The sequence below is a fragment of the Maylandia zebra genome, linkage group LG2 (genome assembly GCF_041146795.1).
Source record: "Maylandia zebra isolate NMK-2024a linkage group LG2, Mzebra_GT3a, whole genome shotgun sequence".
Lineage (NCBI taxonomy): Eukaryota > Metazoa > Chordata > Actinopteri > Cichliformes > Cichlidae > Maylandia > Maylandia zebra.
Window position 1 is genome coordinate 9,199,566 of NC_135168.1, and position 16,931 is coordinate 9,216,496.

At 42.6% G+C, this 16,931-nt stretch overlaps 1 protein-coding gene across 1 annotated transcript; it reads left to right on the forward strand.

Annotated features, from left to right (window-relative positions):
* Positions 1-1,534: 1,534 nt before the first annotated feature.
* LOC143413407 (protein NLRC3-like) lies at positions 1,535-3,790 on the forward strand. The gene is made up of 3 exons (XM_076876393.1): positions 1,535-1,543; positions 1,579-1,765; positions 1,894-3,790. Exons 1-3 carry the CDS (start codon positions 1,535-1,537, stop codon positions 3,693-3,695), a joined length of 1,998 nt encoding a protein of 665 aa, XP_076732508.1. The 3' UTR covers positions 3,696-3,790.
* The last annotated feature ends 13,141 nt before the right edge of the window (positions 3,791-16,931 follow it).

The window sequence follows — 16,931 nt, forward strand, 5'->3', positions numbered from 1 at the left end:
GAACTCACTGAGTAACAGAAATAATTCTGCACTGACATTATAATCAGTGTTGACTCTGGTTGATTGTCTGACTGTGTTTGTGAGCTGAGAGGAAATGAAAATGAGTTTGTAACAAAAATCAGTTTTGTCCAGTTTTCCTGTAAAAAGCTGAACTCTAATCTAAGAGGATGTTACTGACAGGAAACAGCTGCATTATCTGCAGTCTGTGTGATCACAGCTGCTTCAATCATGTTTGTGTCTGCAGAGGTCAGAGGTCACAGTCTGCAGGCTCCAGCTGTCCGTCTGTGAGGAGTGACCGGTCCAAAGAAGAAAATCCAAACTTCAGTGGTGAACCTGGAGCAATGAGGTCAGAGAGCTGTGATGACTCCTTTACATGTTTGTGTTTCCTGGATAAATATGACCTGAAACATCCTCAGATTGTTACAAAGATTCATTAAAAAGAAAACAATGAAAGAGAAAAGATCCTAATGTTCGACTTGGTCATTTGCTGTTTGAGGACAGTGATGCTCATATCTGTGGGGAAAGTGTGACCTGAGTGGGTTCATGTTTGTCTTTAAAGAACAGAGCTGCTCTGATTCTCTTTGTGTCTGATCTGTTAAACAGTCTGAGAGGTCACACAGAGACCCAGCAGCTAAAGCCTGGATCATACTGGCTGCTGTTACTCCATCAGGACAACACTGAACCACAGTGGTGTGGATGTAGTGGATAAATCCCACCATACTGATGCTCAGAGTTAACCACAGGGAACAAAACCAGATGTTACCTTCAGATTGTGACCTTTGGAGTGGACGATGCAGATTTCAATAGAGAATAAATGTTGTTGTTTTTCAGCTGTGAAGAAAGAATCTAATTTTCTGAACTTAAGAATTTATGATGCTGGAAACAACATGGAGACTATAACACAACATTTCCACTGTGTTCATAGAATGAATGTAAAACTGTCAGACATTCATTAAATATGCAAAATGTCTACAGAAGCATCAGAGGGTCAGACGTGAAGCACTCAGTGATTTTGATCAAATGACTCATCAGTTATTGATCTGTACTACACTGATCTACCACGTTAGTAAAGCTGGTGTTCTGGTGGTGGAGGGAGACTCGGATCATGTTCTGGTTTTGGAGCAGTGATCTGCTGATGGTTCAGTTTGATGAGCTTCTTCAAAATCATCCCTGACATCACCACTGAAAGGACGTCCATGAAAACAGACTGAAAATTACTGATATGTTCACACTCTGAGAGTTTAAAACTTGACAGACTTGATTCAGATGAAGTTATTTGAGCAGAAACTCCTGGAACTTTATCCTGTGTTGATCTAATCCTTCATGGTTCCTCCACAGAGTGGACCAGCAGAGCTCAGAGGTTCCCAGTGGTCAGTCTGCCCAGCAGCATCAAACACAGCTGGACTCCATATTTATGGTCTGTACATGTACAACAACTACTGTTACATCTGTTCTGTTCACAGTCATCTCCATGCTGCTCTTTGTAGACCAGTGGATCGTCAGTGTGTCCAACATGGATCTGATGTTTGGCTCCATGATTTCAGTCTGATTGGCTCATTCATAAATATTCTGTTCCAGCTGCTGGAGGACAACATCATCACTTTTGTGAAGAACGAGCTGAAGAAGATCCAGAAAGTTCTGAGTCCAGATTACCCAGAATGCTTAGAGAGTCAGAGGAGCAGCAGCAGAGAGGCATTTGTGAAGATCACAGTGGACTTCCTGAGGAGAATGAAGCAGGAGGAGCTGGCTGACCGTCTGCAGAGCAGTAAGAGGATTTATCTAAAGATTTAAGCTGCTGGATAAATGAACATTTTCCAGAGATGGAAGATGGAGCAACATGTTTTAAAGATTAGTTATTTTTTGAATTGAGTGTTTATTTTTCTTCTCATTCAGAACTTCAAGCTGCAGTTTGTCATCGTAACCTTAAATCCACCCTGAAGAAGAAGTTCCAGTGTGTGTTTGAGGGCATCGCTAAAGCAGGAAACCCAACCCTCCTGAATCAGATCTACACAGAGCTCTACATCACAGAGGGAGGGACTGCAGAGGTCAATGAGGAACATGAGGTCAGACAGATTGAAACAGCATCCAGGAAACCAGACAGACCAGAAACAACAATCAGACAAGAAGACATCTTTAAAGCCTCACCTGGAAGAGATGAACCAATCAGAACAGTGCTGACAAAGGGAGTGGCTGGCATTGGGAAAACAGTCTTAACACAGAAATACAGCCTGGACTGGGCTGAAGACAAAGCCAACCAGGACATCCAGTTCATATTTCCATTCACTTTCAGAGAGCTGAATGTGCTGAAAGAGGAAAAGTTCAGCTTGGTGGGACTTGTTCATCACTTATTTACTGAAACCAAAGAAGCAGGAATCTGCAGCTTTGAAGACTTCCAGGTTGTGTTCATCTTTGATGGTCTGGATGAGTGTCGACTTCCTCTGGACTTCCACAAAACTACAATCCTAACTGACCCTAGAAAGTCCACCTCAGTGGATGTGCTGCTGATAAACCTCATCAGGGGGAAACTGCTTCCCTCTGCTCGCCTCTGGATAACCACACGACCTGCAGCAGCCAATCAGATCCCTCCTGACTGTGTTGGCATGGTTACAGAGGTCAGAGGGTTCACTGACCCACAGAAGGAGGAGTACTTCAGGAAGAGATTCAGAGATGAGGAGCAGGCCAGCAGGATCATCTCCCACATAAAGACATCACGAAGCCTCCACATCATGTGCCACATCCCAGTCTTCTGCTGGATCACTGCTACAGTTCTGGAGGATGTGCTGGAAACCAGAGAGGGAGGACAGCTACCCAAGACCCTGACTGAGATGTACATCCACTTCCTGGTGGTTCAGGCCAAAGTGAAGAAGGTCAAGTATGATGGAGGAGCTGAGACAGATCCACACTGGAGTCCAGAGAGCACGAAGATGATGGAGTCTCTGGGAAAACTGGCTTTTGATCAGCTGCAGAAAGGAAACCTGATCTTCTATGAATCAGACCTGACAGAGTGTGGCATCGATATCAGAGCAGCCTCAGTGTACTCAGGAGTGTTCACACAGATCTTTAAAGAGGAGAGAGGACTGTACCAGGACAAGGTGTTCTGCTTCATCCATCTGAGTGTTCAGGAGTTTCTGGCTGCTCTTCATGTCCATCTGACCTTCATCAACTCTGGACTCAATCTGCTGGAAGAACAACAAACAACCTCCAAGAAGTCTGAAACAAGAGAATCTGCAGAGAAACACTTCTACCAGAGTGCTGTGAAGAAGGCCTTACAGAGTCCAAATGGACACCTGGACTTGTTCCTCCGCTTCCTCCTGGGTCTTTCACTGCAGACCAATCAGACTCTCCTACGAGGTCTGCTGACACAGACAGGAAGTAGCTCACAGTACAATAAGAAAACAGTCCAGTACATCAAGGAGAAGCTCAGTGAGAATCTGTCTGCAGAGAAAAGCATCAATCTGTTCCACTGTCTGAATGAACTGAATGATCGTTCTCTAGTGGAGGAGATCCAACAGTCCCTGAGATCAGGAAGTCTCTCCACAGATAAACTGTCCCCTGCTCAGTGGTCAGCTCTGGTCTTCATCTTACTGTCATCAGAAAAAGATCTGGATGTGTTTGACCTGAAGAAATACTCTGCTTCAGAGGAGGCTCTTCTGAGGCTGCTGCCAGTGGTCAAAGCCTCCAACAAAGCTCTGTGAGTACATTTGTACTCATGTCTTTACTTTTAACATCCAACTGTGTCAGTAATTTATTTCACCAGGTTTTCTGTCTTTGTATGAATTTGTATCCTAAAGTTTTGGGATTTCTCCAATACAACTGTGACCTCTTTGATGCCTCCAGAACTTGGTGAACTGGAGACGCTGGATTCACCATAAACTCTGATCATCACTGCTGCTGTTATGTTATCAGTCTTTGTTTAAACACTTAGGCTGCATGTGCCTGATGTTGTGATACTTTATATTCACATGCATGCTCCTAGATACATTTCTACTGCAGGTCTATTTTTAGTCACAAATGTTGGTGAAACACTTGCTTTTACATGCATGGTGGGTCCTGCATTAAAGAAAGCATTTGAATTACTCAGTGAATCCTGGCAGCCAGAGAAACATCCTTAGTTCCACTTTAAACTAAACTCTGCTTCGGTCTTCCACAGTGTGTTTGTTGTTTCTTTGTTGTTGTTGGCCTGCTCTCTTCTCTCACTCCAATCTGGTTGCAGCAGATGTTTGTCCCTCCCTGAACCTGCAGACTTGGGTGCAGCACCTCAGTTCATCTTCAGTCTGAAACCAGCTGTTGTAGCTATATCCCCTCAAGCACACCTTCCCTGGTCATCTCTGCTGTGGTTGCTATAAAATTTAATCTTGATTTAAAAAAAGAACAAAAAAAAGTAAACTAAAGTCAGACTTGATGCCATTTGTTGGCAGCATGGTGCCTGTTTGTCTTTGATGATAAACTGCAGCACAGACTAAAGCAAACCTTCTGACTTTATGCATGTATATATTCTTCCTGTTCACCTTGGACACACAACAGCTCTGTTTGTTGTGATTGGATCTAGAACAGCCAACATATCCTAATCTAGATGATTTCTAAGGTGGTATCTGGGAGTAAAAGTTAAGAATCAGCTTGGATGGCCTGTACTGTATGATGGCCTTGGTTGCACCACATTGATAGCCATGCAGGGTGGTTCACTCCTTGGGCAAGAAGACCGAGGAGTGAGCCACCCTTGGTCAAAGCTTGGCCATTCAACCTTACTGTTTTCCCCTTGTTGGTTGATGATAGTATTTTTTTTTTACCTGACTTATAGTCATCATTGTCTTCAAATTAACTCACACACTGCTGACTGCTGTAGCTTACCTGGCTGAGCAGGTGACCCATGTATTGAAGGTTAGAGTCGTGACTCCAGGGCCTGGTTTGAGTCTGCCCAAGACCATTTCCTGTGTGTTATTCTCCTCACTTCTCCCTCCCTTCCTGTCTTCTCTGTCCTATACAGTGAAGACAAAAGGCCTCAAGTTGTGAAAACTCTTCCCCTTCATCATCTTCCATCTCTCTCATCTAAAATCCCCAGTATTCTCTGAGTAGAGAATCTTTTCACAATCTTGAATGATAAGGATCCAAGTGGGTAAAGTTATTTATTTGTTGTGTTCCTATTTGCAGCTGGGATAGATTAAGAAAAACTCTCGGCTGCCCAAATTACATCCAGTTTAGAAGACAAACATTGAGTGAAGTGTTTGTTTCATCATCCTTCACAACTCATCAACCAGGTGTCACAAACTGCAGCAGGACAGTACAAAGCATGTCATACTGGATGGCTGCAACAACCAGAGTTTTACCTACCTTTGGTATTTCGTGACAGCATGAGCGTAATATTTACTAAACAGAGTCGTCTTCTGTAATCTTTTCAGATTCAGAACACTGTATTTAATTTCAAGGGGCAATTAGGATACTGACCTTGCCAACCGTACCTACAATACACAAACATCACATTGGGGAGACGGGTCAGGCTAGGTAGCTGGCTGGTCAGCCGCTAGAGCAGCGACCCGGAAACGAACAGTAGAAAATGCACAACATCAGGAAAGATGAGGAGAAAAAAGAACTCCTCCCAGACTGAGCTCCAACAGGGAGATCAGTTTGAGAACAGACAAAAAAAATGACCTTAGCGCAGAGCACATGAAAACTCTTAATGCGCCATAGAAACACATGACAAGCAACAGGGATGGGTAAAAGGTGAGAGACAGCCGGTGTAGACAGCGCACCCGGGCCTGCAGCATTTGCGCTGGTCCCCTCGACCCACCGTCTGCACCGGGAGGGGATAAGCATGCTTAGGATGGGAAGGAACAGTCTAAACACCGTCTGTTATCAGGGTGAGATTTGTTATTTTCAGCTCCAGCCTTGAGACCACAGCTGGCACCGGTATGTTAGCCGCATGAAATGATGGTGGTTTTCTTTGGTGCGAACAACTGCATGTCAATTTCACAGCTGATCTAACAGTCCGTCACTCGTCTCTCAATCTCCCGTTGGAGAGCCACGAGCTTCTCCGAGAGGTTATCAGTTTTGCGCTCAAAGAGCAAAGTCTGAGAACTCACGACCGCCATGAACTTCTTCAAGATCTTATCCGTGCTGCGTTCAATGAGCCCATTTTGAGAAGTCACGACCCGTCCCATTGTTTCAGTCACAGCGGGCAGCCTTGTGGGGGTTTGAACAGCTGGTTCCGCTTTCTTTAATCTTCAATAAGCCAGGGCCAAGCCAGCTCAGATCAGCAAGAACCCTTTGCTGCTGGGAATGTCCGTGCTGCTATATTTCAGGATCAGGCTCTAAATGTACAAATGGATCTGAGAAGATTTCCAATCATGTTTCTACTAGATTTACAGTTTGTCTTCTGACTCAGATGGTGGAGCAGGTGGAGCTTACAAGGAGTAAGTGCTGCTATAGAAGAAGAGTTGTGTTTTAATGAAGCCATTTAGTTAACCAATAATTGTATTGCATGCTGGCATTAAAAATGTTTCATTTGACGGATTTAATTGTTTGTTTGTTTTCTTCCAGACTGAGTGGCTGTAACCTCTCAGAGAGAAGCTGTGATGCTCTGTCCTCAGTTCTCAACTCCCAGTCCTCTAGTCTGAAAGAGCTGGACCTGAGTAACAATGACCTGCGGGATTCAGGGGTGAAGCTTCTGTCTGCTGCACTGCAGAGTCCACATTGTACACTGGAAACTCTCAGGTCAGGATCCAAACATATCATTAAATGATATTATTGTATAAACAACCAAGCTTTATAGAATTGGCAGGTGAACTGTTCTTTATCTTTGGATTGCTTAGGAGATTCTTAATTACTGTCTGAACATTTTTTTACAGTCACATATTTTGTTTTAATGGTAAAACAGAATTATTGTTCAGTTCAATGAGCAGGTAGCTGTGAGATTCATAATAATGAGGTATATTTGTATTAAAGATGACTAAACTTGAACAGTAGCTGTGAGTTACTTTGTTTACTCATGTGTGCTGATGTTGTGAGTAATTTAAAGCTGAAGTAAACTTGTAATGAGTTTAATAGAGTTTCTGAAGTAAGTGTACTTGGAGACATTTATGTGTTTACTAAAGTCCAGGAGCAGGAGGCTGTGTGTAGCATAGAGGAACCCAGACCTCAGCTTTGTCTCCTGGTTTCTGTTGCTGCTGTTACAGTTTCCCCTCATCGTTCCTTCAACAGTCTCCTCACTGTAACAAATCAAAGTGTTACTGTATAGATTCACGTCTGAATGTTGCCATGTGCTATTAAAACTGAAAGCGATGTTTCATACACCCACGTGGTTCAGTCACACAGTAACTGATGGTAAATAATGTTTGTGTTGAGCACATCGTACAGGTCAGCTGCTCCACACAGATCTCAGGTTTACATGCTGGAACAGTTTGTGATCATGAAGGATACTTCCTCTTTGTTTCATACAGATGTGACATGAACAATAACACATTCATGAAATCCTTTTAGGAACACAAACACTATTGTAGCTGGAGAATATATTTGAATGTAGGATAATGTAGGGGATCATAAACAACAGTAATAACTAACCACCACCTCACCATTTGGGTTGGTAGCTGCATGTTGATTGATGAAGTCATTTTCTTCTTCCTCCATTTCTACCTTATTAACATCAGATTAAAAGCTGCACAGAGACAGGCACTGGACATGTTTAGCCTAGCTTAGTACAAGGACTGGACATGGGGGAAACGGCTCTCATCACTGGATCAAAACATGAAAACAAATCTGAAGTAAAGTTTTGTTGAAGTGAACTGTGGTGGTGCCCAATGTTCCCTCTAAGCTGCGCTCGTGCAACTGCGCGCTGCTGGCACGTCTCTGCACACAGAAAATCTGTGTTGCACACAAGAAAAAAATCAAATCTCAATTGAAATTAAAATTAATACTTCAACAATTCTGTTTTGCAGTGTTAGTCAGTGACTGGCTGCTCCCATATGGGATTAGAACGATGCCACCTTATCCCATAGTCCAGCCAATCACGTGATTCACATTCGTATATACACAGCTAATCAACGTCGCTGACAGGCTATGACAGCGTCCTTATGTGCCAACACCGGTGTTATAGCGAGCAAAGTGGTTGATGATGAGGTGAAGCCACGTTAATGACAACGTGTACAACCATTGGAGATGTGAGCAGGACAGACGGAGCAACTGAGGGAAAAAGTGTGGACTTTATACCAGTTTTTAAATTGTGTTGATCGGCCACGTAAAACCAGAGTTATGATAAAATATCTGCAATGTTTGGTTTTCTTCCTGAATAGTATTGTTGTTTATAACAACGATAGTATTCAGTATTTATTGCAACAAACTTTGTTGTTTGCAAAACTCAGTTACTTTTTTGAAGAAGTAACTATATAATTAATTGCCCAACATTGGTCATTATATCCTGTATTTTGCAGACAGAGTTACAGACTCTCTCCCAGACCACAGACTCATAATACAACTCAGAGCTTTATAAAAATAGAAAAAATAAAGTTGTGTTTTCAAAATTGGAGTTCAAGTTATTTTTACTTCCAATAGTGTTAACATGCTACAGGTCATGAACAAGGTTGTTTTTAATTTTCATTGTAAGTGGGCTAAAACAGTTAATTAAAAGTAGTCTAACATAAATGTAAATGCTGTAATTTGATTACTTTAATAAACCATGTAACTTGGATGGATAAGATGCTGGCGTGACCACAGTGCACACGTCTGCTGTTGCTCACAGTGGTCCAAGGGACGCTCAGGGAGTTTGTGTTCGCTCAGACACATGCAACATTAGAGGGAACATTGGCGGTGACTGGCAGGGAAAAGGGGAATGATAAGACTTACTGTAAATATAATTATGTATGTATTGAAAAAGGAACAACTAAAATGTTCCAGCTGAAAAAATGAAATCAGTTTCAGTTTATGAGCTCTGTTTGTTTTCTTTACAATTCCAACCTTTTATTTTGAAATGAGCTGCTCATTCCTGTTTAGAGTTGATGAGCTGATGTGGGTGAGAGGACTCAGGCAGCCTGACAGAGTTGATGTCCAGGTCTTCCCTGCTTGTCCTGATACACATAAACATGAGTATCCTTGCAGGTCAGATCTCATCAGTCACACCTGTTAGTGCAGCTCTCCTCTAGATTGTAGTGTTTGTTAAACTAGGATGATTTTAGGAGCCTGGACCGCAGATCTAAGGTAAGATATGACTTGGAAAGACTAACCCAACCTATTAGAGGTGTTCGCACTAACATAGATAAATACTCAGATTTACACCTTTAGTGTCTCACAAAGGGTTAAAAAGTGAATGTGCACAGAGAGGTTGGTGGTGAGACGGGCACTTCCAGCACTGTAGATGTGATCCAGATCAGTGTTCATGGAAATAATCCGGAGAGCAGGATTCCTTGATGAATGTTACATCTTCTTAAAGTTATAATCCACAAAAACTGTGAAACTGTCGATCTGATATCTACTCAACCAATCAGGTGTTTACATGCCTTTCACTGATCTCCAGCCCCACCTTATTATCAGTTTCTCTGTCTTTTACATCTGAATTATCTTCACTTCACATTTCAGTCAGTTCAGATTTCATTAGCACGTTCACTTTAGCATAATCCATTTTAATCCAAACACCTTTCTCTTTAAACTCTGTTTGTCAGTCACAGTATATCCAGTACAATCCTCTTTTTCACTGCGTCACACACATTCAGAGATCGGAGTGTCCTGTGTGTGCTCTCATTCACTCACACTCACTCTCATATGGCTGAAGTCTGTTTGTACACAGGCTAATCTGGGACTCTCCACCATTTGACCCTAGAAATAAAGAAGCTTCTTGGATGAGAGGTGAAAGGCGAAACGTCTTCAAGAAACTTAAAGAAGTCCACATGCCTTTTTTTCTAAGCTCTTTAGATAACTGCGAACCTTCACAAACGCCTCATCAGTGGGAGTCTCAGAGCTACCAGCCCTTTGCTACAATCACAAAGCTCTTCATTGAAATCAATGATATCAAAGCTGGAATCAAGCTATAGCCATATACACTGGTAAAGACTTCTTATCTCAAAATAATATGCTGAAGTGGCAATGCAGAAATTGAAAATAGGCGAACGTGCTACCTATGCTATTAGTAGAATGGACATTGGCCTGCTGGCTAAGGAAGGCCCTGTCTCACATAGAGGTGAGAGAGGCCCCCCTCGAAGCCCCCTTTTTTATCGGGGCTTACTTAGGGTCATATCGGGGACCCCACAGTTGGAAGTCTTTTTTTTTTTCTTTTTTTTTCTTTGACCAAATAAAGCTTATTTCTGTAGCTGTTGTTTTATACAGCTTTAATGTTAATACTAGAAAGCGAAAATTTCTGAAGAAATTTTAAGTGTGCCTAAGCCGCCGCTAATCAGTATAGTTTGCCATTCAAACGGCTACAGAGAGCAAAACTCAGCAGAGCAGCCATTCTCCACCATGAACTATGATAAAACCAAACACCGCTCGCGCCTCACAGATGACAGCTTACGGTTTTGTGTAAAGATGAAGTGGTTTTGTGTAAAGATGAGGTGACTTCGTACAGCCCCGATTTGTAGACGCTGTGCGCAGAGGTTCATAAGCAGACCCGACAATGTTTGCATGAACACGCTTTGAAGCATTACGTTATGGACCACTTTTCACACATAGTTGCTGTACCCAAACAGCTGGCTGTAGCTTTTCATCTCACAGCCCGACACATACAAAAAAACAAAAAGCAGAGAGAGCACAGACTTTACACCTGAGAGGCGTGATTGCAGATGCCGCTGAGGTGGGTCCACCTCCCCTGCAGCGGCACTGCAGACCACGCCCTGCCACACACATCAAACACGTAAAATAAATATTTATGCACTTTTGCATTCACTTTTTGTTTTTTGTTATTTTTACACAGTGTTCTTAATGATTAACAATGGTCTACAGCCAATCTTGTGTATTATTTTACAAACTTTGGTTGTAAGATTCAGATAACTATTTAATAAAAGCTAAATATTTTATATGAGAGTAAGAAAAAAAAGTATATCTTTGTGTCCTCTCTCCCTGTTAATGCCCTACCTGGCCCCAGGTAGTTCAATTCAACCAGGCGTTCAATTTGTGGCTCGGACCGTTGTAGCTGTTCTGAGGGCGTTCACTTGATTTTCGTCCGCTTGCGGGGTGACTTGAAACTGACTCATGACGTCTCTTTTCGCACAGCTCCTCTCTGGCCGACCTTTAACCTGGCACCAACGCCGACACCGTCCACTTTCTAACGTTTCCAGTTGTCTTCTGACACCATGTTCCGTTATTTGAGGTTATGGATGTTATTTGAGGTTATGGATGTTATTTGACTGGAGGCATAACTGACAGACACACGAGATGCGCCATTACTCCAATGAGTGTTTTGTATTATTTTTCATCCCCCCCACAACAACAACCAGCAGAAACGTTCCTACCAACAACAACCAGCAGAAACGTTCCTACAGTCTAACATTTAGCTGATACTACAAGTAACAACGGGCACAGCTGTATAGAAACTCCGTCGTGCTAGCTAGCACGCAGTACGAGTTATCGTTAGCCACCACCGGTCGATCGGCGGCGAGCGATCGTGGGTGAAAGGAGAGACGGCTTACTGAAACGGTGTTTTTTAGCGAAGGGTCGCTAGCCGGCGGCTAGCTAGCCGGCTACATCGTGAGAAATCTCTTGCTTATATGGGATGTTTTGACAAAACGAGCAGATATTTGACGTTTACACACCTACATTCTCACCTGAAAATATCTTAAAAGTTTACTTTGTGACCTAGAAACACGAATAAGAGGAATATATTAAACGAAGTGGCAGCCGCCATTGTTTGACTCTGGGATATGGAGTTTGCACCAAGCATACACCCTTGCCGTTACCGTAATTATTCAATGCCTTAAGAATTCCAATGGTTCCTGAAAGCACCGACGCTGTGCGCGCCGTTGATATTGTCGTCATTACGGTAATCCAAATACTCCCGACATACCACTAGAGTGAGCCAGCACACCACAAATCAAGTTTCCCTTAAGTTTCACTTTACTTTCCATTCATTTCAATGGGAAAAAACTGGCATTAAAATATTCATATTTAAAAAACTATAGAAGTAATAAACACCAAAAGTCATAGCACACCATTCCTGATCCAGCCGCACAAAATGATATAACATATGTGAACCTTGTCTCAAAACTGTGGGGCGAGTTACGCGCGAAAATTTCAGGCTGAAAAAGGAAAATAATAACTAGAAAGCGAAAATTTCTGAAGAAATTTTAAGTGTGCCTATGCCGCCGCTAATTAGTATAGTTTGCCATTCAAACGGCTACAGAGAGCAAAACTCAGCAGAGCAGCCATTCTCCACCATGAACTATGATAAAACCAAACACCGCTCGCGCCTCACAGATGACAGCTTACGGTTTTGTGTAAAGATGAGGTGACTTCGTACAGCCCCGATTTGTAGACGCTGTGCGCAGAGGTTCATAAGCAGACCCGACAATGTTTGCATGAACACGCTTTGAAGCATTACGTTATGGACCACTTTTCACACATAGTTGCTGTACCCAAACAGCTGGCTGTAGCTTTTCATCTCACAGCCCGACACATACAAAAAAACAAAAAGCAGAGAGAGCACAGACTTTACACCTGAGAGGCGTGATTGCAGATGCCGCTGAGGTGGGTCCACCTCCCCTGCAGCGGCACTGCAGACCACGCCCTGCCACACACATCAAACACGTAAAATAAATATTTATGCACTTTTGCATTCACTTTTTGTTTTTTGTTATTTTTACACAGTGTTCTTAATAATTAACAATGGTCTACAGCCAATCTTGTGTATTATTTTACAAACTTTGGTTGTAAGATTCAGATAACTATTTAATAAAAGCTAAATATTTTATATGAGAGTAAGAAAAAAAAGTATATCTTTGTGTCCCCCTCTCCCTGTTAATGCCTTACCTGGCCCCAGGTAGTTCAATTCAACCAGGCGTTCAATTTGTGGCTTGGACCGTTGTAGCTGTTCTGAGGGCGTTCACTTGATTTTCGTCCGCTTGCGGGGTGACTTGAAACTGACTCATGACGTCTCTTTTCGCGCAGCTCCTCTCTGGCCGACCTTTAACCTGGCACCAACGCCGAAACCTTCCTACTTACTAACATTTCCAGTTGTCTTCTGACACCATGTTCCGTTATTTGAGGTTATGGATGTTATTTGACTGGAGGCATAACTGACAGACACACGAGACGCGCCATTACTCCAATGAGTGTCCTGTATTATTTTTCATCCCCCCCACAACAACAACCAGCAGAAACGTTCCTACCAACAACCGAGCAGAAACGTTCCTACCGTCTAACATTTACCTGATACTACAAGTAACAACGGGCACAGCTGTATAGAAACTCCGTCGTGCTAGCTAGCACGCAGTACGAGTTATCGTTAGCCACCACCGGTCGATCGGCGGCGAGCGATCATGGGTGAAAGGAGAGACGGCTTACTGAAACGGTGTTTTTTAGCGAAGGGTCGCTAGCCGGCGGCTAGCTAGCCGGCTACATCGTGAGAAATCTCTTGCTTATATGGGATGTTTTGACAAAACGAGAAGATATTTGACGTTTACACACCTACATTCTCACCTGAAAACATCTTAAAAGTTTACTTTGTGACCTAGAAACACGAATAAGAGGAATATATTAAACGAAGTGGCAGCCGCCATTGTTTGACTCTGGGATATGGAGTTTGCACCAAGCATACACCCTTGCCGTTACCGTAACTATTCAATGCTTTGCGCAACCTTAAGAATTCCAATGGTTCCTGAAAGCACCGACGCTGTGCGCGCCGTTGATATTGTCGTCATTACGGTAATCCAAATACTCCCGACATACCACTAGAGTGAGACAGCACACCACAAATCAAGTTTCCCTTCAGTTCCACTTTCCTCCCCATTCATTTCAATGGGCAAAAACTTGCATTAAAATATTCATATTTAAAAAACTATAGAAGTAATAAACACAAAAAGTCATAGCACACCATTCCTGATCCAGCCGCACAAAATGATATAACATATATGAAGCTTGTGTCAAAACTGTGGGATGAGTTACGCGCGAAAATTTCAGGCTGAAAAAGGAAAATAATAATAATAAGAATAATAAATCCGAGCAATAGTAATAAGTGTGCCTTTTGGCATAGGCACACTTAATAATAATAATAACTAGAAAGCGAAAATTTCTGAAGAAATTTTAAGTGTGCCTATGCCGCCGCTAATCAGTGTAGTTTGCCATTCAAACGGCTACAGAGAGCAAAACTCAGCAGAGCAGCCATTCTCCACCATGAACTATGGTAAAACCAAACACCGCTCGCGCCTCACAGATGACAGCTTACAGTTTTGTGTAAAGATGAGGTGACTTCGTACAGCCCCGATTTGTAGACGCTGTGCGCAGAGGTTCATAAGCAGACCCGACAATCTTTGCATGAACACGCTTTGAAGCATTACGTTATGGACCACTTTTCACACATAGTTGCTGTACCCACACAGCCGGCTGTAGCTTTTCATCTTACAGCCCGACGCATACAAAAAAAAAGAAAAAGAAAAAGAAACAGCCGAGAGAGCACAGACTTTACGCCTGAGAGGCGTGATTGCAGATGCCGCTGAGGTGGGTCCACCTCCCCTGCAGCGGCACTGCAGACCACGCCCTGCCACACACATCAAACACGTAAAATAAATATTTATGCACTTTTGCATTCACTTTTTGTTTTTTTTGTTATTTTTACACAGTGTTCTGAATGTTTAACAATGGTCTACAGCCAATCTTGTGTATTATTATACAAACTTTGGTTGTAATATTCAGATCACTATTTAATAAAAGCTAAATATTTTATATGAGAGTAAGAAAGAAAAGTATATCTTTGTGTCCCCCTCTCCCTGTTAATGCCCTACCTGGCCCCCTGGCAAAAGCTGTGCTAGATCCGCCCCTGCACAGTTACCAGCTGTCAGCTACACAAAAAAAGGAGCTTGGTCTTAGTTGTCTCTCAGAAACAGTTTATAACTGTGTTCCTTTTCAGCTCAATACGAAACACGTAATATTTTCTCTGAATGCGGGACGATTTCGTTTGCACGGGGCGGTTGGCAACCCAATAACTAACCTTATGAATACAATAAAGTTCACCATCAGTAACACAGCACCCACCCAGCTGTACGACTTATTGGTCGTGTCCAAATTCATGGGCTGCATCCTCCTGAGGCCGCATTTGTAGACCGATTACGTCATAGCCAAACCCAGCCAAACTCCAGTTTCCAGCAATGGCTGTTGGCTTGGAAATTATGTTACTCACATAACTTTTCTCCACATAGATCTATTATCTGGAATAATGAATGTATTACTAAGAGGAACAAATCACTATATTTGCAGAATTGGATTGATAAAAATATAATCTATTTAAAAGACTTATTTGACTCTGAAGGCCAGCTACTTAGTTACAATTACTCTTACTAATCTTTCTGTGTCACAAAATAAACTTTTAACATATTTTCAGGCGAGAAAGTAGCTGTGTAAACATCAAATATCTGCTCGGTTTATCAATATATCGCATATTTGCCAAAGTGCTTCAACGTTTTCGGAGACGTCTGCTACCCACCAGCTCGAGGGTTACTGATGCGGCCGAGAACGGCACAACTCCCGGCACATCATCGCGGACTTTCGCTACTCGGGTTAAACGTAATATATAATTCACTTAGACAACCTACAAATGTTATTGTTTGGCTTTTTTCAGTGTTTTGTTTGTTCGTGAGTAAATCGGTTTGGCTGAGATTAAAGTTATTAGATTAGATTAGATAAAATAAAACTTTATTAATCCCCCTCCTCCTTGGTTTTTACACAGCTGACTAAACGTCAAACAGAAACCTGATTAAACATAAGTATGAGACAGTCGAGAATTTACGCCAGTGTCCTGTTATATTTTAGATAGCAAGGAGCAGACGGCTGAGTTTATTAAACTCCACCGAGACAGCGGCGACGCTAATCTGAAGGCTAGACCGTCCAATTTCACGGCCGTTTACTTTCTGAGGACCCGGCCCACGGACACGACCAGTGTTTTTACTGATTGTAAAAAGTCAGCACAACGAAAATATACATAACGTCTTACCTGACATTCAGTTCACCGGACACTCGTACCGGCGGCATGAGGGGGAGGGGGGTGAAACGAGACAGAGAACCACTCTCGGTGTAAGCAAGGGCCAGTCGCTTCTCTCTTTTCCCCCATCTCCTTTCTGTCATACACCGCTGCTCTCCGTTGTAGCTCCGCATTAGCCACCACCAAAGCACCGAGTTATTTTTTCCACATGGAACAGCATCTGGACAAGCCACCACCTTTCACTGTTTTTACCGTTACTAAAATGAATAAATGAATCACCAGCCCATATAAATGAAAAATAAGTCCAGCAGCCAAGAGTCATCACGAAAGACACGAAAGCCAGCTAGCCGGCTAGCTGCCTTGCGGCGCTAGCAGGCTACATCGTGAGAGAACTAATATGGGACTTCTTGATAAAACGAGCAGATATTTGACGATTACACACCTACATTCTCGCCTGAAAATATCTTAAAAGTTTACTTTGTGACCTAGAAACACGAATAAGAGGAATATATTAAACGAAATGGTGGCCGCCATTGTTTGACTCCGTAGAGGCGTGCTTTGAATTGTGGGATATGCAGTTTTCCACCAAGCATACACCCTTGCGGTTACCGTAACTAGTAAAAGGTTCGCGCAACCTTAAAAATTCCAATGGTTCCTGAAAGCAGCGACGCTGTGCGCGCCGTTGATATTGTCGTCATTACGGTAATCCAAATACTCCCGACATACCACTAGAGTGAGCCAGCACACCACAAATGAAGTTTTCCTTAAGTTTCACTTTGTTGTCCATTCATTTGAATGGGCAAAAACTTGCATTAAAATATTCATATTT